Here is a 23,756-nt window from a genome sequence, read left to right as displayed (position 1 = left end):
ATCCTGTGAAATATGTTGCTTCTCATAATAGCATGTTTAAGCTCAATAAAATAAAAATGTCTTTTTATGTTATAGAACATGCTCTGAAGCACTAACAACTCAACGCATGTTGCATATAAGCACTTGGGCAAGACAAATGCTTAGAAGATAAATTTCAAGTGGAACATAACAGAAATAATTTACTGAAGGACTGATAAGCATTAGAATGGTTACCTTGTAATTTTTCTCTTGGTAAGATGCTTCTAATACAAATTTTATTGCAACCTTACACTCTTGAGTTTCATAACAGGTTGCTCATAGCAACAGTCTTACTATGTCACAGAAGGCAATGAGAAAGTTGTATTTTAATTTATAAAATAGTTTTCTTTCAGTATATATTCTTACATAGTTGATTACAACTGGATTTTACAGGTATAACATATGAATTAGATTGATATGGAGGCATGAAAATATTAGAAATACTGTTTACATTAGCTGCTAGCAACTAAAATATACTATAATAGCACTAATAAAATTAAAAGACAAAAAGTGAGATCAAGATAATTCTAGAATTGCAACTCTAGAAATTAAATATCTGGTCTCATAGGACCTATAGAAATCCTGTTTCTTGATGGTTGAACTTGATGATCTTAAAGGTCTTTTCCAACCTAAATGATTCTATGATTCTACTTTGAATCTCCTTACTATTATTGGTACTTTGAATCTCCTTACTATTATTGGTACTCAGGTTAGGCACCAATTCAATGATTATGGCATGGCTTCTGATAAAGCTTATAGCTCTCCAGCTATTTAGGTGAGGGATTTATTAAGTAGATCAGATTTTCATGGAACTGACTGAAACTCATCCAGAATCACTACCTTTTTTTTGCAAACTGTTTACCTTTTGTCAGTCTCTTTGTCAGAGCAGCACCTTTATCCCAGTTCTTTCATCTTGCTATTCAGTACTTAGCTCATTTAAGTAGGGAATCAACAGGTATCTATTAATACAATGCTATACATTGTGAATGCCATTTTAGGTTTGAAGTCATTCTCTTGCCTCTAGGAATAAGGCTAAGCAAAAAAGAGGTAAGTGTGCCACCTAGTCTTTATTCTTGCGTGCATCATCACAAAGCTGACCACTAGAAACCTGGGGTTTTAGCTAATACACTTTATATCATTCTCAATCTCCCACCCCGTCTTGTTAATTCGTCTTTTTGTAATTTTGAACTTTACCAAAAACATCCTTACAGGTGGGTTTTGTAGGTTAGCAAGCTTGGAACCCCCTTTCAAATCTTCAAAATATGGCCTAATCATTCTGTCTGAAGCACTTCTCTTTACAGGTATCTTGCTAGCAGAAAAAAGTAATCTCCCCTTGTCAAAAAAAGACAATAGATGTATTGCTACTATGAGACCACATTGTGCTTCATCAATTCCTTCTTCCTTAGCAGCTCCCAGATGATTGTTCACGATTACAAATACCTGGAACTACCCTGTCTGCCAAATTGTTGTAGATGAGTTTTACCTTAAACAGGGGGGAGATCACATACAGGATTTTTTTTTACTACATATATCTAATTTTTGTTTTAATAAAGCTTGTAAATTTTATAGGAAAATATTTCACTTAAAATTTCTTTTTCTTTTTGTATGCTGTTTCTGGAGACATTTATAACCTCATCTACCTATATAACCCTCATGGTCTACTTGGAAAGCAGCCAGGGATGCAATCTGTAAAAAGAAAAAGTTGTGAAGTTACCAAGGACATTTTACTGTTCCCCTCAAGGAAAATATCTGACAGATGTTACAGATTTTCACTGCTTTGATTTTTAGCTTCAATTCTTTTGCAGTCTTTTGTCCCTCAAAGGCTTTTACTTTGAAGACATTCAAGCCTCAGTAAGCGCAAATAATAAATATATAAATAAATAACACTCCCAAACATATGACTAATATTCACACATAGCTTCAGAATCAGTACCAATTATTAGGGAGGAAGTACCATTAGTCTCATAGGACTGGTTTTATGGTGAAGACTGAGGTATCACCTGAAACTGAAACTGCTGACAACTGGGACGGATCAACTTGCAAAGATTTTGTATTAATAATATAGTTGTTTAGTGGACTATCTATAGTATCTTAAGGTGAACTTGTAGATAAACAAGATGTTAGGTGGGTTGTATGACGCTTCCAAGTGTAATGATACTTTTTTGCCCTTAATTATGCAATTGTTTGAGAGTGGTCAAGACTTTGCTACAGTACATACACACATACTTGAAGAATATGAAAAAGGCATCCCACCAATGTCAAATGCAATATAAAAAGGTAGTTCTTTAAATCTTACTTAACTCACCTGTTGCAGCCTCTTTGTTTGCAAATAGTTTATTCTCAACTGCCGAACTTATGTCAAAGAACACTTCTTCTTCATCTCTGTCTGCATCAAACTTAAAAAAAAAAAAAAGTTGGTAATCATACACTGCTTGCTACTTGGCTATGTTTTACAGAAATATGATTTTATTAAATTAAAGGACATTAATTACAGTTGCTCTGGATTCTTTCTTATTTCTTGAATTGAGGCCAGGTACATCACTATGGAAAAAATGGAATACGGTAATCTCAAATTACAGGAGCAAGCAAATAACGGTCACAGCAGATGACTATTTTCAATCTTTCTGTTTTAGGATGTGGAATGAACCCCAGGACAAAAAACATTAGATTAGTGCTTCCAAACTCATGAACTTCAGTGGGCTTTTTCTTCAAGTCGGATACTGTTGTGCACCTCTGCAGATGTCTTGCCAGTACCCACCTGCCATGGTAAAGATAATAGGCAAGAGGAAAAGCCATGGAGAAAGAGGTTTAAATCCTAATAGGACCTTTGCTGGAGATGCTAACTTTTATATAGATGAAGTTATTTTCCAAGTATCTCTAATACAGTGTGATACTTAATTTTAGATACTGAGCTGCTTGTCCAACACCCACCATTGCAAAATCAGTATCACGCTTTGCCTTATGATGATTTATGTGTTATCTCTGTTACTTAAGCATTTTGTCACTGGTAATGAGATTTGCTTTCTTATGGAATTTTCCATCAGCATCTCAAGGTAAACTCAGAGGCAAATATCAGCCCAAGAGTTTAAAGTGGCAGATGCCAGAAAATAGTGGAAAAATAGGGAAATAATATCAAAAAGACAAGAAGGATTCTACAAATTGCGTCTGTGTGAACAAAAGAATATAGAAGCTTGTTGGAGACCAGAGAGTGCGGCAAACATTGTAGAAATTTTGCTGTGAAATAAGCTTAACTTCAACACCTGTGTGCTCAAATCTGCATTGGTATTAGTCACAATTTAAATCTTTATGGTTTTAATATTTAGCTTTATGCTTAGCTCAGCCCTAGACTTCATTACTATCATAGGTAAGTCTCTATAATCATCAATACAGAGAATTTTCTGACTGGCTTTTCGAATTGAGTTTCTGGCTCTGACCCTGAGGACCACTAGGAAGTTCATCTTGTGATGTGGGTAGACATTTATCTGTTCTTGAGGAGTTCTTTAGTCATTCACTGTTACTCAAAACTCAAAGCCTTATTTTTTATTTATAAAGCAGAAATTTGTGTTTATCTGATAGAAGGTTTACATCTTAACTTGTGTCAAAACTGGGGCTTGTGGAAGAACATGTCTTAAAGTTGTTGGGCTACTGTTAAGAAATTTATTACCCATGCACGACGAGCAGCTTTGAAATTTCCTTGTTGATGTCCTGGGTTCAGCAGTAGCAGTCATTTTTCTCTTTTAAAAAAAGAGTATTGATCTTTGCATTAGCCTGTGCCTGAGGAAGTGTGGGGATATGCGTTTCTGTCACTTCTCAGCAAAAAATGTACATGTTTCATTAGATATGGTAGGGAAGACTTATCATAAAATACAATGTTTGTGGGTATGTGTACACATAAACCCCAGTAAATTGTAATTGGGTTGTGTCTGATTGTTACTGTGTAGGTCACACCACACTTGGAGAGATGACAGGTTTGCTTTCTCATTAGTACCATTCCTCTGAATAATCCAGTTTACCATGAAAAAAAACACATGATCAATCTCAAAACGTTCTGAAGATTCCAAGAATTTGAAACATCGACTTCCCCTATTCAAAGAACAGCAGCTGTGCTTCAGTACTCTGAAAATCTGGGTTTTGTAATGAAAGCCTGTATTGTCACCCAAAGAAAACCAATTATTTGAAGCTTGCACATAGACTCAGTTTTCCCCTCACAAAATGAGAATTGTAATACCCTGAGCCACAGGAAGACAGGGCAGCTTTCAAAGGGAAATTATTTTTGAAAGAAACAAAGTAACCATGTGAGTTCTGTACTTCACCAAATTGCTAAACATTTCAAAATGAAATCCTTGTGATAATTATTGGAGGCTTGAATGAAACATAAAAGGTACTCAAACAACCCTATTCACAAAGAACAAACAGCAATAAAACCTGTATTTTTAGTAGACCATGTCTATAAATCAATAGGTTCCTTTCCCTCTGAAAACAAATCCCAACTTCAAAACATGGCTCTTGGCAACTGAATTATCTACTGTATCTTTATGGATGGCTTAGTTCAATTATAGTCAAGGCCTATGTTTTATAGAAATATGATTCTATTAATCATGCCAGTGAAAGCACTTGCAAAACACAAGACACCAACTGTATTGCTATCTGAATTGATATCATCTTTACCAGTGATACAGGAAGAAGCAAAGTACCTCTTCCCTGTGAGGTCAATGGGGTTTCAGGTTTGAGCTCTCTCTAGCGTTTACCTCAATGAGGCACTAATGACGGTTTTGTACTTCACTGTGTCTATTTTGTTGGACTGGGAAAGATGAGGGAGACCTCTGAGGACAAGAGAATCATATTAATTTACAAGCCAGCCTAAATCTCTGAGCCAAGAAAGGCTTCATAAACCTTTCTGAAGAACATTTGAGGGCTATGCTTGGTAAGAATCCAGTAAAGTCTTTTGCCTGCCCAACACAGACATGTGGTCTACCTTCACTATCTTCAGTCAGTTCAGTAATGGTGTTTCTGTGGGAGAAAGAGGTAATAAAGCATCATTTGGGAGGATGTGAATTTAACAACACCCACACGCTGTAGTTACACCACATACTGTTCTGCTTCCACCTGGTTTGGAGGAACCCATCCCAAGGATTAAAGCAGGAACAAGAACAGATCTCTGAATCATAGAATGGTTATGGTTGGAAAGGACCTTAAGATTATCTAAGATTTCCTTTTAGCTGATTTTCAGCTAGTTTTGCTTTACTCTGACATCATGGTAAGTAAAGAAATCACCAGCAGAAGTCACGTACCTCAGTATACATTGATTTTATATTTTTTTAAATAAATGGTGACTGCAAGAATGATGGGTTTTCTGGAAAGTTTATCCCAGTTTCATGTGAACATAGTTGAATTGGAGGATTTGATGCTGGCACAGTTATATCTCAAAATGATGGAAAATATTTTCTAGATCTGTGCTGTAAATAATTCTAGGGAATAATAATTCTAGGGAAAGTAAATAGTTCTAGGGAAAGCAGGTTGTACTTGCTGCTCTCAGAGAGAAAATGGTTAGTGTTTCTAAATAAGCAGCCAACAAATCCCAGCCAACAGAAGGAGCTTCACAGAAAAGTACCTGAGTTGTTGAACACTGTGAATCTCACTGGTCAATGACGATAAATGGAGGTTTGGTAATACCAAATATACCTCTGTATATATTGGTTTCTTTTGTTGGGTGTTTTTTTTTTTTTTTAAATAAACCTAGCTTTTTCCTCATGTGTATTCAGGGGAAGCATCAAGGAAACTGCAGTTAACTAGAATTTTGGGTGAGGCTGGAGTGAATCAGCCTGGCACTGCCCCCTGAAGACTGATTCAGCCCTAATGCCACTGCTAGTCTCTGCAGGTGGTTTATCCAAAATGACAGCCCCAAAATAAAGGGAGATCATTATAGTCGTTCAAATTAGAGCACAGGAAAACCAGAAAGAAGTCTGCTTGCAGCAGACTCAAAGGGAGCTCTTCTTTGTGCACTTTTAAATAAAGTTAGAATAGGAGAAAGCACAGTCGTCCCCCGTCCCCCCCCCCCCCCCCCAGGCAAATAGGTGTAGTTAAAAAACATTGGCAACAATAGATAACAATGTCCTCTATTTTAGAACATGACGAATGTCAATGAAAATAAAATAAACCATGTCCAAATTAAAATAATGGCACTGGGCTGATTGCTCTATGGTAATATTCTCATCCACCTCAAAATCAAATATGATTACAGGAATTGGATGATGAATGCTCTATTTGCTCTCTTTGCTGGCAAAGATTCCAACAATAACTGCAATTCATACATGTCTTGAGCATTTTCCTAGTCATTGAAACATGTCACATATAGAAATGCCCTAAATATTGTACATTTAAAGGTACAGGTGACCTGATTATTAGACCCACTTGCTGCAAGGTGGTCTTTCGACCTCTTGGACTTGCCTCAGTAGAAAGTTATTTGTCACTGGTCTTCAAGAGCAGGAGTAAGCACAGACTGCTAAGTCTCTGACCACTGTAGTCAATGCTGGTCAGGAGAAAAAAACAAAGGAGTTGCTTTGAGTTTTATTTAAGTCACTTCCTCAGGTAGAGACCTTCCTGTGGTGCTTGACTGATCTTTGGCTGTGGAAAACAGGCCATCAGACCTCCAGTCATATAAATAGGTTAGGAGATTTATTTTTTTTTCCTGTTAGACAAAGCAATGTCTCTGAAGGGAGATTTATAGCTCACAATTAAGTGAACAGGAGTCGGGTTGTGCTGCTTAGTCAGGGGGTCTAATTAGATGGAGGAACAGGAGTGCTGAATGTAAGCCAAATTATAATGACATCAAGGTGTTTGGCACAGGGGTGATAGCTCCTGGATGCTCAGAGCACTGCTAGTATCGACAGCTGATAAACTGGAGGGAATTCCAGATGGGCTGTGAGAATGATTCCTTGCCTACCATGTCTAATAAGGGAAGAATTAGAGCTGAGATCAGAGAACGCTGAAAAATATGTTTCCTGTAGCTTTCTATGGGAAAGAGAAATTTTAGAAGTTGTTATATGAAGCAGACAGAATTGTAATATGCAAGGATGAAAACAAGTGAGTCAAATTCAGAATTGAAGCAAGCAGCAAAATTTATTCCCATGTCAGTTTCTTTACTGCTTAATTAACCATAATTGGCAACGGATTCCCCATGAATTTAAAAATTTACATACTGTTCCTAAAAAGAATTGATTAGAGTCTGCAGTTTAAAAATTGCTCTATATAGCCATAGCTGTCACTTCTAACTTTATAATCATTAAGCAGCTATATGCGGAAGTGAAAACAATTATTGTTTAGGAAGTGGAGAAATCATCCATATATTGTTACCTGAAACAGAGGAGGGTGTGACACAAAAACTTGTGTCACAGTTATCCCATGCTTTTCAAACAGATAGCTAGTTTAGAAGTCTGATTGTATCACTGTCAGAGTGTTGGTAGTTTTTGGTGGAAAAGGTGACAATCCTTTAGGTGGTAACATAAAGAGACTCATAAGATTGAGCAAGTTATAATGATTTTTATGTGCTAGTAGCTAAAACTGTGACAAGAACAACTCACTGTTTTTATTCAGACTAGTTTAGGCAAGGGTTTGTTTCTGAAGTGAAAACATGAAATAAGAAATAGTTTTATTTTAACCTTGGTAATACTAAAAAGTGAAGTGAGACACATTTACGTATAGAAGTGCTGCTTTGATTCCCAGACACCCACATAGAAATGCTTTTATTAATGTTGCTCCATCCCTGATTTGCTTCTCTTAATAATTACAAGCTAACTGACTGTTGCAGTTACTGCTACAGAACTGCCCAGGGAAGTTGTGAATGCTCCATCTCTGGTGGTGTTCAAGGCCAGGTTGGACAGAGCCTTGGGTGGCATGGTTTAGTGTGAGGTTTCCCTGCTCATGGCAGGGGGGTTGGAACTAGATGATCTTAAGGTCCTTTCCAACCCTAACTATTCTATGATTCTATGATTCTAACTGTGGAAAAATGAATTAAAAAAGAATCAGCAATATGGGAAAACAGTAAAAATATGTGAAGAAAAATACATAAGGTAGGGTAATCACCATTGGAAAGGGAGGACAGGAAAAAAGAGTCGAAGGCTTGTATAGGAAAAATAATAGAGAGGGACTGAGGAATGAAGCTGTAATGTGCAGACTGGGAACGCAGGGAACATTTCCCTATTATAAAGTACTCACAGAATCACAGAACGGTTTGGGTTGGAAAGGACGTTAAGATCATCTAGTTCCAACCCCCTGAAAAAAAACCCTCTGGGGGAGCCACAGGCAGCAGGATGCAGTTCCCTACCACCCTGCCATGAGCAACGCTGCCCCAGTGAGCAGCCCCAGCCCCTGCCCCAACTTTTAACAGTACTATTTAAGAAAAAACAAACCAAGAGCAAAACAGAAACAAAAAAATCTCCAAAACGCCATAAAATGGGAGGAGGGGACACAGGGAAGACATATTTCTCTGTAATCCATTCCTTTAGTTCTAATATTTTCTATCTTTTGTATCAAATACTCTGAGATCTCAGATTAATTTTTTATAAGATCTTGTATCATGTACAGAAGAAAATCTACAACTGAAATTACACTAGAGCTTACCAGTGATTAATAAAAAATTATGCAATTAGCAGAAGTCATAAATTTGTATTGCACAGAAATTTAGAAAAGAAACCAGAGATTTTATCACCATCAATATGACCCTAAGGAATACTCCAGGTTATCTAAAATAAACCAATTAGCACCTTATTTTTTACCACAGAAGTTCCAACAGGATTCACAAATCATTGCAGAGTCCCCATGGTTTATCATTAGAGTTTCTCAAGTTCCGTTTGTCAACTGTCTATTGCTACAAGCGCTACTTCTAAATAAGGGTGAGGCTGAATGTTCACCAGCTCTGAGTGGAGCTGATAGTTCTGTAGGGGCTGCTGCTAGTTGTATATCCCAACCTTATTTACTCAAAATAGGTGCAATCTGAAGCCACTAACTATGTAATTTTTGAACACACATGGACAGAATCCAGTGTGGTAACAAAAAATTAAAATTGAACCATCCAATTCAAGTAATATCTTCTAATAGCATTAGTGAGAACTGAAATGACCCTCAGAAGAGTAAATAAGCAGTTATAATGGAAACTATCAGCTAACTGCTTTATATACTTCAAAATGCGAAAATACAAACCTGCACACACATGCACAGACAAATCAAACCTGCTCTGCTTCTCTAGAAACGAAAAGATGGACCCTGAATAGATTTAGGGATTTTGTTATTGCTGATATGAAATACAAAAATTACATCTGATTCTGGCTCACTCCCACATTAGTACAGAAGAAGACATCTTGGGACACTTGTTCCATTGCTAATCATCACCCTGTTCTATTAATTTGGCAGTAAATAGACAATGCAGTTACCACAAAAGAGAGGCTTTGGGTTTTTTTCCTCTTAAATTTATTTTCTATTATTTCATACTAAACTCAGGAACTTAGTGCCATGACATACAAGTATGAAGATGTTCTGATAGTTTCATTCCCTTCACAGTAAAACTCGGTTAAGCCAACTTGTTTATGGAACTCATGATATGAACTCTATGATACCAAGTAAATGGTACGTCTTATCCAAAGAAACAGTAAGAAGCAGAAGTAATAGTCCATCTTTGTAGGTTTATGTGGAGTAATAGCTTTTGATAGGCAGAAAGAGGGGCAAGTTCTATCTTTATGCTGTGATGATGTTGCGCAACACCCTGACCTATCAGTTTTCAGCTATTAAAAATTAGTGTCTTGGGCAACGTGGTGGTGAGAGTTGATGGGACACTGCAATTATGAGTCTTGTAGAGCAGGAAATCAGCAAACTGAAGGACAGCTAGATGTGATTGGGGGTGACAGCAGAAATCGATAATTTGGTGGCATGGTAGGTAAAAAAGTAATGAACTGGGAAGAAAGCAATTACTTGTTTGGTAGAGAAGCTGATGGAGAGAGTGGTGCCACGGGGTGGTTTTAGAACTTCCATATTTTTCATGATACTAAGATGCAAAATTTTTCTGTCTGAGCAGATATTTAAGAGCACTGGCTGGTTATTTTTTTTTCCCAATAAGGATATTAATCTGCATAGTTGGTGACTATTATGTGGAAAGCAAATATATTGCTGTTTTATTTCTGAAATAATTTTTGCATCACGTTTTCTGTTTCCTTAGAGGAGCTGTGAGTTTCCAACAGGCATTGTCCTCCACTACAGTTTTATCTCTTTTAACTTTTTTAAGCTGACATCAGTTTAACATAATAATAAACAATTCACGATGTTTCAGCTATTTCTCTACACTACTATGGCCCCTACAATAAATATTCTTTTTCTTTCTGAAGTTGACATCAGGAATCAGAACTGAATTAGGCACCGTATGCATTAGTTCACATAGTATTTAAGGGGCATGATTTGTATGTATTTCTTCTGGGTTATCTGACTTGTCAACTTCTAGGACTAACTTTTCAAGCTATAAATATAGCCAACATCTTTTACATATGAACTCTCCATGCATATCCACTTTTCATAGATTGAAAATTTGCTCCTTAACATGTATTACATCTGTCCAGCAGCTCCTATACTAAAGTCAGCTATATTAACAATTTTTGAAGATTAATTAAAAACAGGGGATGCTTTAGCACATACATATATAGAGACATTTTCTACCTTGAAAGCACAAACACACTTTCTTATTTTTAAAAATACGCATTCCACTGTTGGAGTAATTTTCGCTACGTGTTTGCTTTTTAAAGGGAATTCATCGAATCACAGAATTGCCTTTAGAGGCAAATGGTATTACAAAAATCCAGAACAGTCATGTCAAGCATCAAGACAGATCACTGCTGGAGAGCTTGAATAGAAAACTGAATTACAGTCTGAGTTAGGAGATGCTCCATGATTTATTTGTCACTCAGTTCCTGTAGAACCCAGGAAAACAGCCTGAAGGAAAGATCATCTTACTCTGGCCACCACTGGGACTAGAATAAATGATTTGATTTTTTACTTTAATGCACTTAACCCTCCAGGAAAGGAAAGACATTAGTGATTACAGAAAGTCAGGTATGATTAGATGCTGTCCAAATCCTCATACAGCTTTAATAGCCCTCCGTGTCTTAGCTCGCAATAGCCATTCCTTCCTCTTACATTATTGGAGCTCACAGTGACACTGCAGATGACGAAGAATTAATGTAAAATTCAGTATTTCGAAACCCAGGCAAAGGGAAGAACAGCATAAACAAGTCTCATGGAGCTCAGTCAGTAACAGCTGTAGTTGTCTGTTTGCTATCTTCAGCGGTATTACAGGAAGATCTAGAACTACTCAACTCTTCCCCAGATACTTTTGTTTTTTTCATTCTACAGCAATAATGCTTGTCCTCCAGTAAGGTTTTTTTCCTAGGAAGGCTTCTGATGGAGCTTGGATGTGTCCTTGTTCTTCAGAAGTTCCTGGGAGCTCACCCTATTTCATGTAAAACAGGAGACTCTTTGGGAATAAACCAGTTAAGGTCTGCTTGCTACACTGTAATTCCACTATTTCCTCCAGTACCATATGAGATATTCCCATTCCCAGAGCACCCAGTTCAGTGAAATAGCTCATCACTAATATGTTCAAATAAACACTTTTCTCAATCCCTTTAGTTTTTAATATTGAGCGCAACAGTATTTCCCAAAGGGAATGAGCCCTAAAGCTTCAAGAGATTAACGAATACGTTTGTGTGTAGAAAGATGTTTTCCTGAATGATGTTTAAAAAATACCTGTTTTCTATTGCCTGTATTGCTCTCGGAGCTTCTGTGTCACTGTGCCTTTTGTTTAAAACAAAACCAAACTGTTTTCTAGTATCAGCTCCCACAGCATATACAGATCGCAGGTGGGCACCCCAAATAAATATATAGGAACACTGGTTTCCCAGGGAAGGTCCATACAATCAACAACTGTAATTCAAATATGGCAAAAAATACATTTTAGACAAACTTGGAAATAAAAAAAATTTCTTCCTATAAATATTATTTTCTTCCCGTGATAACCTGCACTCTGCTTCAATGAAAAGCATTGATACTGCTGCCAAATACAAGTATTTTGTTTTCAAGATCAGTAGCAATTCTCCTTTTGACTTTTGTGGCAGAGCTTCTGAATGAAAAAATAGTAAAATATTGTAGGTTAGTCTTTTACCATTAGATGATGTCATAACAACTATTACCAAAAATATGACTTTTGCCTGTGTCTCATCACAGTTCAGCTACCAACTGAAGGCTAACATGAAAAGTCCTGAGTTAATTTCTGCTGCAAATGTAATTAGTTAATAAAGTATGAGAACTAGTGACTCGGATGCAAGAACACGCATGGGGTATACTATAGGCTTAAACATTAGCTGTTGTGGGGTTCTCATATGCAAAATCTGTATTTAATTCAGGAAATAATTTGGTATTTGTAGGTGTCTGAAACCTTAGCAATATACGTAATTTCATCTGCAATAGTTGAATTTCAAATTGTAAGAAGCAGAACATTTGAAAATTATTAGCTTTTCCTGTTTTTTTCTTCCTACAGCAGGGGCAGGTTGGAACTAGATGATTTTAAGGTCCTTTCCAACCCAAACCATTCTATGATCCTATGTTTCTATGTTCCTTAGAAGACAAAAATATATTTTCCTTGACAGATAAACAGTTCCTGAGTATTTAAATAAATTCTGACCCAGGATAAGCAGTGTTTCCAGTGGTGGTCTCTAGGTTAATAAACTTTGTAAATGTCATTGGAATAATAGTATTCAGCAAATGTCAGTTTGAGTTCAGGATGGGCTCACAAAACCAACTCCCAGTTGTACTGCCTCAGGAAGGACATGAATTTGTTTCCTGCAGCAAGAAGTGAGAGCACTGCTATTTTAATATCTGTACCAGAAAGTTCTGTTTATCTGTCTAAATTATTGGAGCATGTTGTTTCAGAGCACAAAGGAGACTATTTGGTTTATAAATGAAAGCTGGCAAGCTACGGAGATAGTGACAGGAACTATTGCTTTAGTCATCATGGAATATGACATTCTTGCATCTAGCGTGTATTTTCTGGAACCAAATGTAGGACAAAATCCCACGTGATTATGTAGGCAGAAAACATTTTTTAAATATCATAAAAAAGTGGATGAAGTAGAACTGATTGACATAATTTACTTAACTTTTCAAAAGCTTTTGACAATATTTCTACTCAGAAGCTATTAAATAAAACATAATTTTAGGGAAGCACTGAATAATATAATGGGAAATGTCCAAGGGATGTTGTCAACTATGAGTCCAGAGAATGACAACTATACTGATCAAGGAAATAGTACAAATCATAAAACAAGGGCAGCTCACCCTGACTCGGGAAGTAAAGTCTGAAGAGGGACAAGAATATTTTCCGAAAATGTCTGTAATGTGACAATAGTGGCTGTCCTCTACATGCCTGTGAAAAGAAGTCCCTCTGCAGATTTCTTGTCAGCCCCTTTAACTACTGGAAGCTGCTCCGAGGTCTCCCTAGAGCCTTCTCTTCTCCAGCTGAACAACCCCAATTCTCTCAGGCTGCCTTCATAGGAGAGGTGCTCCAGCCCACCGAGCATCTTTGTGGCCACCTCCCTTGACCTGCTGGTCATGCTCCTTTTGATGCAGCCCAGGACATGGCTTTCTGGGCTGCGAGCACACACTGCTGGGTCATGTTGAGCTTCTCATCAACCAACATCCCCAGGTCATCCTTCTCCTCAGGGCTGCTCTCAATCAATTCTTGCTCAGCCTGTATTTGTGCTTGGGATTGTCCTTACTGTATAGTTTCAATTCAATTGATACTAGGCTTAAAGATACCTTCTATTGCATTTTTTTCCTGTTTAAGATTCTAATTAAACAAAAGGCATTCAAGAAAATGAAGACTTCTTTACCTTTGCAGTGAAATTATTTAAAGTGGGGGAAAAATGACAATGTGAATACAACTGGGTATTTTGCTTACAAAAGAGATTGTGCGGGATTTTAGATTCCCACACTCATGTTGTTTGGTTTAAGCTGTAGTGAAGTAGAAACCAAAGTCTTTTTAAATATTATTTTCTGTAACTTTTTAAAATTCTGAATGAGATGATAATGGATAATCTGGCTGTAAACATCTTTTTAAACAGAAAACCCAGATGATCTTAAGCCTAAACCTTAGGTCAGGTTTCTGGCCTGAACTCAGTTTTCTGACATGCTTTGGCTACCTGTCGCATTTTTAAGTAATATATTATATGGCATTACACATTTGTCAAATTCAGTTGGTGGGTCTCACTCCTAATTAATAATCATTAATACAATTCCCTCCTTTTGCATATCATAAAACTTATTAGATCTTTGAACTCTTATGGAGTATTATATCAAAGGTAAATTATTTTTTCATTCTAAGGAGCATGGTCTTCTCCAGTGGGCATAATAAATATCAAGCAAGAAGTATCAATAGTAAGACTCCCTCTAAGAGTGGACTTGTTACAATTTATACAACAAAGGCAAGATTTGCAGAGTTTTCATTCAGATATGCTAGCTCTTAAGACTAGTTTTCAAAATCTTAAGTTAAAAAAAATGCTTGCATTCTATGCAGTCATTACAACTAAGAAGGAAAGGGAAAATTTCCTTCTACCTGGAGTATAGTGTTCTAGCTCACAGAAACTGTTGGAAGTCACTATCCAAATTTCCAGAGAACTGCAATCTTATTTAATTCTATTAGTTTTCAGAGTAATTTACACTGTAAAAGGAGAAAAAGAATTTAAAGGTAGATCCTAATTCTCTGTAAAGCTTACTCTATTAAAATTCTGCCAAAGGATTAGGGGAACTAACTGCTTCCTCTAGCATGGACAGTCTGCAGAGAGCCCATTTCTATATACTGATTCTACAAGCAATCAATTTTGCCGACACCAATTTTTAAGCAATTCCCTGATGTTAACTCAACACTCTATTACCTCATGTAATGAAGATCCTGAGTATTTGCCTGTGATTTAATTTACAAATGTTTTCCTACATACCCTTCTCTAAGCTGTACAACTTTTATAAGTGCACAGTCACTGAGGTAGAGAATGACTCGCTTTCTGTAATTATGTCCCATCCTTATTCTATTATTTGTCCTTATTCATCCTCAAGCAAATCATATATTTGAAAAAGGTTGGAGTTAGGTCTTGTTTTATACCTCAAATATCAGCCATTTTCTAGTAAATCTTTTTTCAGAGCACTTTTTATTTTTTTTTAAATCAGCAAAGTTCACTGCTCTTGTGCAGTTCATGGGAAAAAGGGAATTCTGCAATTTTTTTTGAACTCTGCTTAAAGTAAAAAGAGCAACCGTGACCTTTAACTTAAAGAATAATTCATATTTACAAGGTATGTTATTAGAATGGGATTATAGCAAGTTGCTGTGCACCTTCACAAGAAGCTATTAAATAAACTCTACGTAATGTTCTCTCTAACATAACTGGTTGTTAAGCTAAGGGTATTAGTACGCCCTTAGTTTCTTTCCAAGAAACACTGGCATGGTTTCTGTTACCAAGTCATAACCTAACTTATGACAGAATATCCAGGCATGTTTAATTTATTCTGTATTACACTCACCCTACTAAATTTAGTGATTTTTCTGAGTGGTCTCCTGGCTGTAGTTTAAGAATATAATGAATAGTTCTTAAACCCAAACTCATTTCAGAAACCACATGGCTCCTGACCCTCTTTCTAAAGTTCAAGAGATAGGAGAGAACATGAATTGCATAAATGAAGAAAATCCTCTGTTCATGGTACTGGAATTGAGCTCATTTGTGTCTTACACCCCATGAACAAGGTTAGAGATGAAAGCACAAAGGATGCACAAAACCTGTAATGGCTGTTACAGCAGACTGAGGTGACATACCTACCATGAAGGACAGCAGAGATAATGTTCTTGTAAAAGAAACAAAACAAGCTGTGTTGGCTTTATGTGTATCAGTATTATTTAGAATCTTATGTAGTGAAATTCTTACTATAAGGTGGAGACACGAAGAGGATTACTGGATTTCTTTTTCAGTGTATTAAGGAATGATAAATTTAATAAGCAACTTGACTACAAATAGTGTTGCCCACATTCTAGGTTCCCTTTTTGTAAGGGCTCTGCATTTGTACAGAAGTCTGTTCTTTCCAGTAGAGCAGACCAAAAAACCACAGAAAGCAGGACACAGCAGGAAACTAGTAAAAAGTACGTTTTTTTAATGGCATCTTGCAGTGGTAGGAGAGGGCGATGACCTCAGCATTACAAAAACCGTATTATTACCAAATGACAATGGATGGTAGAATGTAAGAAATGACAAGACTTGACTTGCTAGACAGAGCAAAGAATTTTAAAATACTGGTATTTAAAACATGAATGTGAAGTTTCAATTTGACATTCTAGTTAAGGACAGGAGGAAAAATCCAGTGAAGGACATAATGAAAAAATGTTAAGATTTGCCTAAAACCAATGTACTGTTAGCAATTACATTTTTAACAAAATGGATCAAGAGGTAACATATGTCTGACCAACCCTAGATATAGAAATCATACCAAATTACAGTGAAAAGATGCCACATTTCACACATTAAGTCCTCTGCTATACTGTGATTGGCATGAATGACCATGCGGTTGGAATAAAAAGAGATTAATCATTGAGAATGGAGACAACAGTTCTTTTGTCATGCAAAATTACAATGATAATTGGGATTGCAGTGTTATAGTCACATCTTGTGAGGTTATAGTCACATCTTGTGAGGCTTCTTTTCCCATTTTAAGTAGATTACTGGATTGCAGAATGTGACATGGTAACAACAAAGTGAACATATAGTTATATTCAGTGGCCATTAATGAAACAAACTGCAGCCCTATATCAGATGGAAAGGTACAAATGTTAACCCTGGGAGTAGAAAGGATAATAACTGTGCAAGAGAATAAGGAAACATACTTAGTTATAGCAAAGACAAACTGTGGAGGATTCACAAGGGAGTCTTTACCAAGAACTTTAGGTTATGTCTATATGGTACAAGGCAACGCTGTGCAGAGATGTTTGTGCTAACACTAAATGGTGTACCACACTTATAAAGAACAAAATATCCATATTAGTGGCTACCTGATGTGTAAGTATCAGTGAATTTTAGAAGAAAGGATTTATTAATTCAGTGAAGTGCTGAGTTCACACAATTGTGGTGTTTCCTAGATCTGAAATATTTCATACAGTTTTTCAAAGCTCTGTTTGGTTGTATTAGAAAAAAAAAAAAAAAAAAGAAAAATTCTCCAAAGAGCTATCAGAAACATTCTAAAGGATATTCTGCAAAGGGGGAGGTTAAGAGAAAGCTATTTTTCTCACTGTAATACTGTCGTGTGGTGTATTCCCTGAGTCAGAACGGAAGAGTGGCTTTTTCAGCACTCTCAGTTCTCCACCAAGAGTGTAGCTGTGTATAACCCTGTCCTGTTACACCTAAATGCTGAAACATGACTCCAGAATGCTAGAGAAAAATGCCAGAACAGATCCAGCACTTTAATTGCATCAGACTTCCTGCTGACAGTCTGAGTGTTTCTTCTCCATTTTGACACTTAAAACGGCTTCCATCAATACAATATCCATGGTATTCACAAATGTGAATAAATTTAGTTTTATGATGCATTTAAAAGTAAAAAGTGTAATCTTTTATGTCGCTCCTCTCTTACATGCAGTATATCTACAGGAAAGGAGTAACAGGAGCAAATGCTCAAATAATTACAGGATGATACTAGATCTCATGACTAGAGGCCAGTTTACTCAGGCTCATTTCACCCATTTAAATCAAAGTTGAATTGATATCAGAACAAATATTCAGTTGCTATGTCCATCAGGAAATAAAAATATTTAACAATAGCTAATGATACTAACCTAAGATTCAGAAAATTAGAATGTTAAGTACTGGAATTGTAGGGCATGAGCCACTGGTGCAGTAACATTTTAATAGGACTGTGAGAGTGAAAGCTGTAAGACTATCCTGATTCTACTAATGAAGGAAATTGCATAAGTTGATATCTAAACTTTTTTGATCAAATGTCAGCAAAATGGCTTTGCCATGTAGTTGGAAAAGCACTGACTATAAACTTTTCATAGGGAAGATCCATCACTGGTAATCAGGGCTAGAAATCAGTAATGGAACTTTTGGTAAGAAAGTGGCATTTTAACATTTGCAGCAAAGCATGGATGAAATGCAGCTTTAGTTTTTCTGCTGGATGTTCACAAAATCAAGTGTAGTTTAGGACAGGAAAATTTGCTTATGGATGCCAAGTATTCCTGATTCAATACAAAAGGACTTTCCAGAGATGTGGTATTTTTTCCAAGTGGGTTTCCTAATGTAAGTCTCCTCTAAATAAGAAAAATAGATCTTCTTTAATCCTCACTTTAACTATAAAAAGGAAATTGGAAGCTAATATTCACTCAAAGGACGCAGCTTAATTACCTTAAGATGAACTGCTCAAAATAACTTGAAGAATATGTAGGGCATGTTTCTTCAAACATCTCCCACAGTTCATTTCTCTGCATGATAACTTGGCTTAATTACTTGTCTTAGCTTTAGCTTCAGATCTGTAAAAAACCTGTTAATTTTAAACACATACCAGTTTTCAGAGTGCCATAAATGGATAAAACCTGGGATAGTATGGCTGTCAGAAACAGTATTCCCTCTTTCTTTCTGGACTCATTGATGGCTAATTCTATAGCCAGACTTGTCAAAGTTTATTTCTTTTTTTCAAAGTTTACTTATTCATTCAAGCTACTGGGTGTACAGGGGGCAGGGCAGATTTCAAAGAGCTGGTATTTATTTAAATCATTGTTCCTCCAAAGTTAGAAAATAATATAGTGTTGCAGCAATGCTATTCGCTTCAGCAAAGAATTTCCCCCCTCAAGGTTTTTCTCCATGCTTGCCATGTACAAAGAGGGCATGTTTCCAAACTTGGTTGTTCTCTGGCAGACATTACTATTTCTGGTATACTTGTCGACATAAATCATATAATTAGAGGCTGAAAATATTTTAAAATTGAAGTGTATATGGTGCACATGCTTCCACATACACACGAATTACTCATCTATCTTTCCCATATAAAATGTGCATATATTTACAAACAGTTTGTTTAGACACATTTCCACATAAATTTCATTTACATAGCTCCTTTTATATGTTCTTTAAAGTATCTCACAAAGTGGTAAAGCAAATCGTTTTGAGACAGTGTAAAACCTAACCACATTGCACAGACGTTCTCTAGCTCAGCAGCAACACAGAAAACAGTTACAGGTTCTTTCTTATATCCCAGTTTTTTTTTCTGTAACAGAGCTATCAAACAAGCTATCTGGATTCCTCTTCACACCCCCACTTGGTCATGCCCAAGAAACCAGAAGTACCGTGAAGAACCAGTCATCTTAAAAGCTAACATGTTCCTGCAAGACTGTGCTCACGACTGTGGTATTTTTATAACAGCTGAGGCATTTGAAAATATATTGGAAGCATTGGGCAAATCAATGGGAAATCTCAGTTGTACCCTCTACAAAGTAAAGCAAGTTCAAACCCACATCTACGACTTGTGGGGAGAAAGGCTACACTCACAATGAGTATACATACAACAGGTCCGAGGGAAATAATTTTTTCCAAGTCTGTATCAATTTGCAGCCAAAATGCAAGATCCAAGGAATCAGATGCCATGTATATGAGATCCTGAACCTGCAGCAGGGGAGTGAGAGAGCACAGCGGAGGTGGTGGCTAACAGTCTCTATTGCGAGCATTACTTTACGGAAAGGGGTATGGGATTCTTTTAATTTTCTTTTTAAGGACTGTTTAATGCAAAACTGCATGGATGAGAGTAAGTACCACTACCATAAAAACAAGAGAAGCTAGTAATTCTGTATTCTCCCAAACCAGATGCAAGTTTCTCCACCGAGGAGATGACTCTTGGAACTGGATTCTGGTTTGGGAGAGGTGCCAGGCAGCTGTTGCCATCAGGACCTGCAAGCAGGGTGGAGGTTCAGGTATATGTATATAATATATATATATATAATTGTTATACTCTGTATAACAATTTCCTATAGATAAGATCTGGATTGACCTTGAGAGCTGGTGAAAAGGCTGCAGGACCCACATTTCTCACATGGCCAGGAGGCCAAGAATTAAAAGAGGAATTCCCCTCAGGGATATGGTTTAGTGGTGGTATAGGCAATCCTGGTGTAATGGTTGGACATGATCTTAAAGATCTTTTCCAACCTAGATGATTCTATGCTTCTTTGAGCAACTGGAAGTCCTCTGGAATCAGCATTCACAGCTAAAAAAGTAAATAAATAGAAAGCCCAACCCTGGGCAGTTATATGGTAACACAGAAACTTTAGAAATAGATTATAACTGATATTTTCATTAGCATATTGGTAAATCACAGCCTGTAGCTGAAGTTCATGTCAGTGTGCAATGCTATAGCAAACCCCCTTTTTTTAACCAAATCAAGAGAAAATTTATATAACATGGTTCCGTGGGGAATTTTTCTGCGACAGTTGACAGCCATTAGGCTTGTTCGATGCTAATGAGGGCAGACAGCTACATAAGTTATTTCCCTCACCCGCAACTATTTGACTTCTAAATCTGTGCTCAAAATCCATTTCCAGCTTCAGCTGCTTTTTCTGGGTTCCCTTCACTTCTCTGACTAATCTGAATGTCATTTTAATGTTTTGCATAGGCATGGTAAATTCCCTAAAAGGAAAAGTGAGACAATGAAGATATCAGTGAAATCAGCATTTTATGCCACAGGATGCTGTCCTGCTCTGGCTGCTTAAATAGCATCCAAAGACGCCTTATAACATTTAGAATTTTAGTCTTGCTAAAGGCAGTCTTTTTTTCTTAAATACACACAGACTTATTAACATACCAAGGTTGACACTGAAGCATTATGTTTACATAAAATTATTACAGATAAGGCAGACTGGGCCTAATCCTGTCTCCAGTAAGAGGAACTTCCACTGCTACAATGATGAGCTCTGTAAATTCTTTTTTCTGCCTAGACTAACATATTTCTACAAAGAACAGCTAAGCTCTCCAAGAGCAACTTTAATAACTGTGACTGAAAGGTTTTTGTAATGCAATGATCTCCTCTCCATTGAATACACCAATATCTAGACCAGATTAGAGTCCAAATAAAGTGGAGATTTAGACCCTTTTCAAAATAGCAAGATGCGTGATGTGTATCACTGGGGTGGGAATAGAAGAGTTTTAAAATCCATCTGAACAAGGCAGAGTAGTTTAATTACCATTTCTTTTCTACCTAACTTCTCCTCTATCCTACCATTAGTTTTGGTTTGATATAAGTAACTACTTTCTGAAATACAGGTCAGCTGGAAATACAAATCCTGCATGTTATCTTGCTCTCTTCACCTCTGGTAACTTTTTCCTCCGATACAAACAGAATAGCAATAACCATAGCATGCTCTAATTTTCGACTTTACTGAAAATGGCTGATTGCTACCAATGGATTTATTTTATATAATAAGTAGTTATCATTTTTTTCTTGCACTGAATTATCAGTAAAAAAGTACAACTGTGGTATTCTTCACTGTGTGTGAGCACCATCTAATATCCTCTCAATGCTCATTCCTTTCTCTCCTGAGTATAGTTTGTGCCTATAACTGAGAAAAACTTAACTAAATCAGGTGAGAGGAAAAAAAACCCAACATGTTTTCTAGGTGAAGAGGCTGTTTTCTATGGGATTATTTATTTATTTATGATTTAGAGTTAGAAACATTATAATACCAGTGCTACAACAGTTTGTTCATTACAGTCTGCCACGCTGTATTGTTGTGTCCTCTAAACTTCCCTGCAGTAGGATAAATCACATCTGATGGCATGTAAATGAAAAAGTTTCCTGGTTAGAATACTTTTACATCATAGTAATTTATTCAAAGGTCAGTGAATGTGATCTCCTTGAGCTTTATCCTACAGTTCTTAAGGGCTAGGTAGCTCAAACCAGCAAGTCTAACAATGATGAAACATCAATATAATGTCCAAAAGAGAAAAGTATCTTGAAATTAACAAAATAATAAATCAAGTTTCAGTTAATTTTCCAGCTGATTCTTAAGAAATTCTTTTAATAGGAATCTTCTTTAACAGCACGTTCTCACCAGACAACAAAAATGGGCTGGCCTAGACCTTCAGCTAATAAAAACCAATTTTCTCCTGAAACAGCGTACCTAGGCTGGGGTACCAGGGGTGGGGGTAGAAAGAAGGATTAACTTTTTATTATTTGTAACTAACAGCACATTTTTTCAGAGCATGCTAGCTCTGTCTCAGGACAGCAACCACATTAAAAGCATTAAAGCACATTAGTTGCATAGGGATTAAGGTTTTTTCATTCTTTGCTTTGCTTTTTCATTATTATCTAGTTAAAGAAATATTAAATCAGCATTAGAAAGTGAAATGATACCATCCTGTATCTCCAGGAGTACTGTAGCCAAAATAAGAAAGTACCTAACAATGATTCTCATAGGTGAGTGATATGAACCACCTAAGTATTTTTAATTGAACAGCAAGAAGCTTGTATACACAGACCCTTTTATTTTGAAGTTCTCTACTCATGACACACCTCAACAACAGCCTTGCTTCTTGGGCATACATACCAACTGCCATATCAGCACATGAGACCAAATATAATAATATTCTAATATATTCATCTAAACAATTGCTAGATGGCAAGAAGGATATTGGAATGGATTAAACTGTGCTCAGAACTGAAGTCCTCTGCTAAACATTAGAGTACTTGCAGATCATCTAGGCATTTACATTTTCTCCTGTTTATAATTTAACATCTTCCCCCCCCACCCCCCCCCCCCCCCACCCAATTTGTGGCTTAGCTATCGTCTAGATAAACAATATATAATGTTCTAAGATTTTTGTAAACTTACTGATACAATAATTGCCAGCATATGCATCTATTTATATCCAATATTGTGATATCTATTATTATTGCCTTGATACCTTTTGGAATGAAGTTTGACTTAAGTAAAGTCAGGTTTTGATATGTTAGATCTTTTGAAAGATTGCTAAAAGGAATGCTAAACACAGACCATGTATTCAAGAAAATATCAGATATTTACTTCTCTTTCTTAATTTTAATGAAGTTTACATTGTTCAATTTGAACAACAATCCAAAATCTTGGATACTCTGACTTCATTATTCCGAAGACAGGATTTTTCAGAAAGGACAGAGTTATATCTCCCCATTTCCTAAAAGTAGTATAGGTGGGGCCCTCATTTGTTTTTTTGAAAACAGAAACCCAGGTCAGACTCTGAGACCAGGGATATCATGCACAGACTGAAAACAAGGCGTATACAGCAGCAAACAAGTACAAGATATGCATTATATAAAATTATCAAAGATGAAGTGGGGAAAAAAAGAGATGAACGGAAAGAATTACACCTAAGTAGCCTCATCAATACAATCTGAAATGACGAACATGGTTTTTACTTCTATTAACTTAACCAAACTATGTTAAACCCAGTATGGAGTAACTGTTGGAGCAGGAAAAATAATATTCTTTGGGAATTTACATGTGTATTTCCTTGCTCATACAGTGTCTAACAGTAAACTATAATTTTATCAAACGTCTCTTCATTTATCATACTTAGTTATATTTCAGTTCATTTTTCTTTCTCTCTTAGTCTGTTCATTGATGAAGCTCGACATATTTAACTAGGTGTTTAAAA

General features: G+C 36.5%; 1 protein-coding gene across 1 annotated transcript in view; it reads right to left on the bottom strand.

Annotated features, from left to right (window-relative positions):
• The window catches only part of AK5 (adenylate kinase 5), a 90,772-nt gene that overhangs the window by 43,250 nt on the left and 23,766 nt on the right, over positions 1 to 23,756 (bottom strand). Inside the window, exon 7 of the mRNA XM_057416977.1 lies at positions 2,324 to 2,414. Within this exon, the coding sequence (XP_057272960.1) occupies positions 2,324 to 2,414 (91 nt within the window). The remainder of the gene's footprint in view (positions 1 to 2,323; positions 2,415 to 23,756) is intronic.

This window comes from Pezoporus wallicus, unplaced genomic scaffold (genome assembly GCF_028554395.1).
Source record: "Pezoporus wallicus isolate ANWC-B61680 ecotype Strahan unplaced genomic scaffold, APGP_CSIRO_Pwel_v1 contig_5908, whole genome shotgun sequence".
In the NCBI taxonomy this organism is placed as follows: domain Eukaryota; kingdom Metazoa; phylum Chordata; class Aves; order Psittaciformes; family Psittacidae; genus Pezoporus; species Pezoporus wallicus.
Note: the sequence above shows the minus strand (reverse complement) of the source record. Positions and strands in the feature narration are given on the sequence as shown.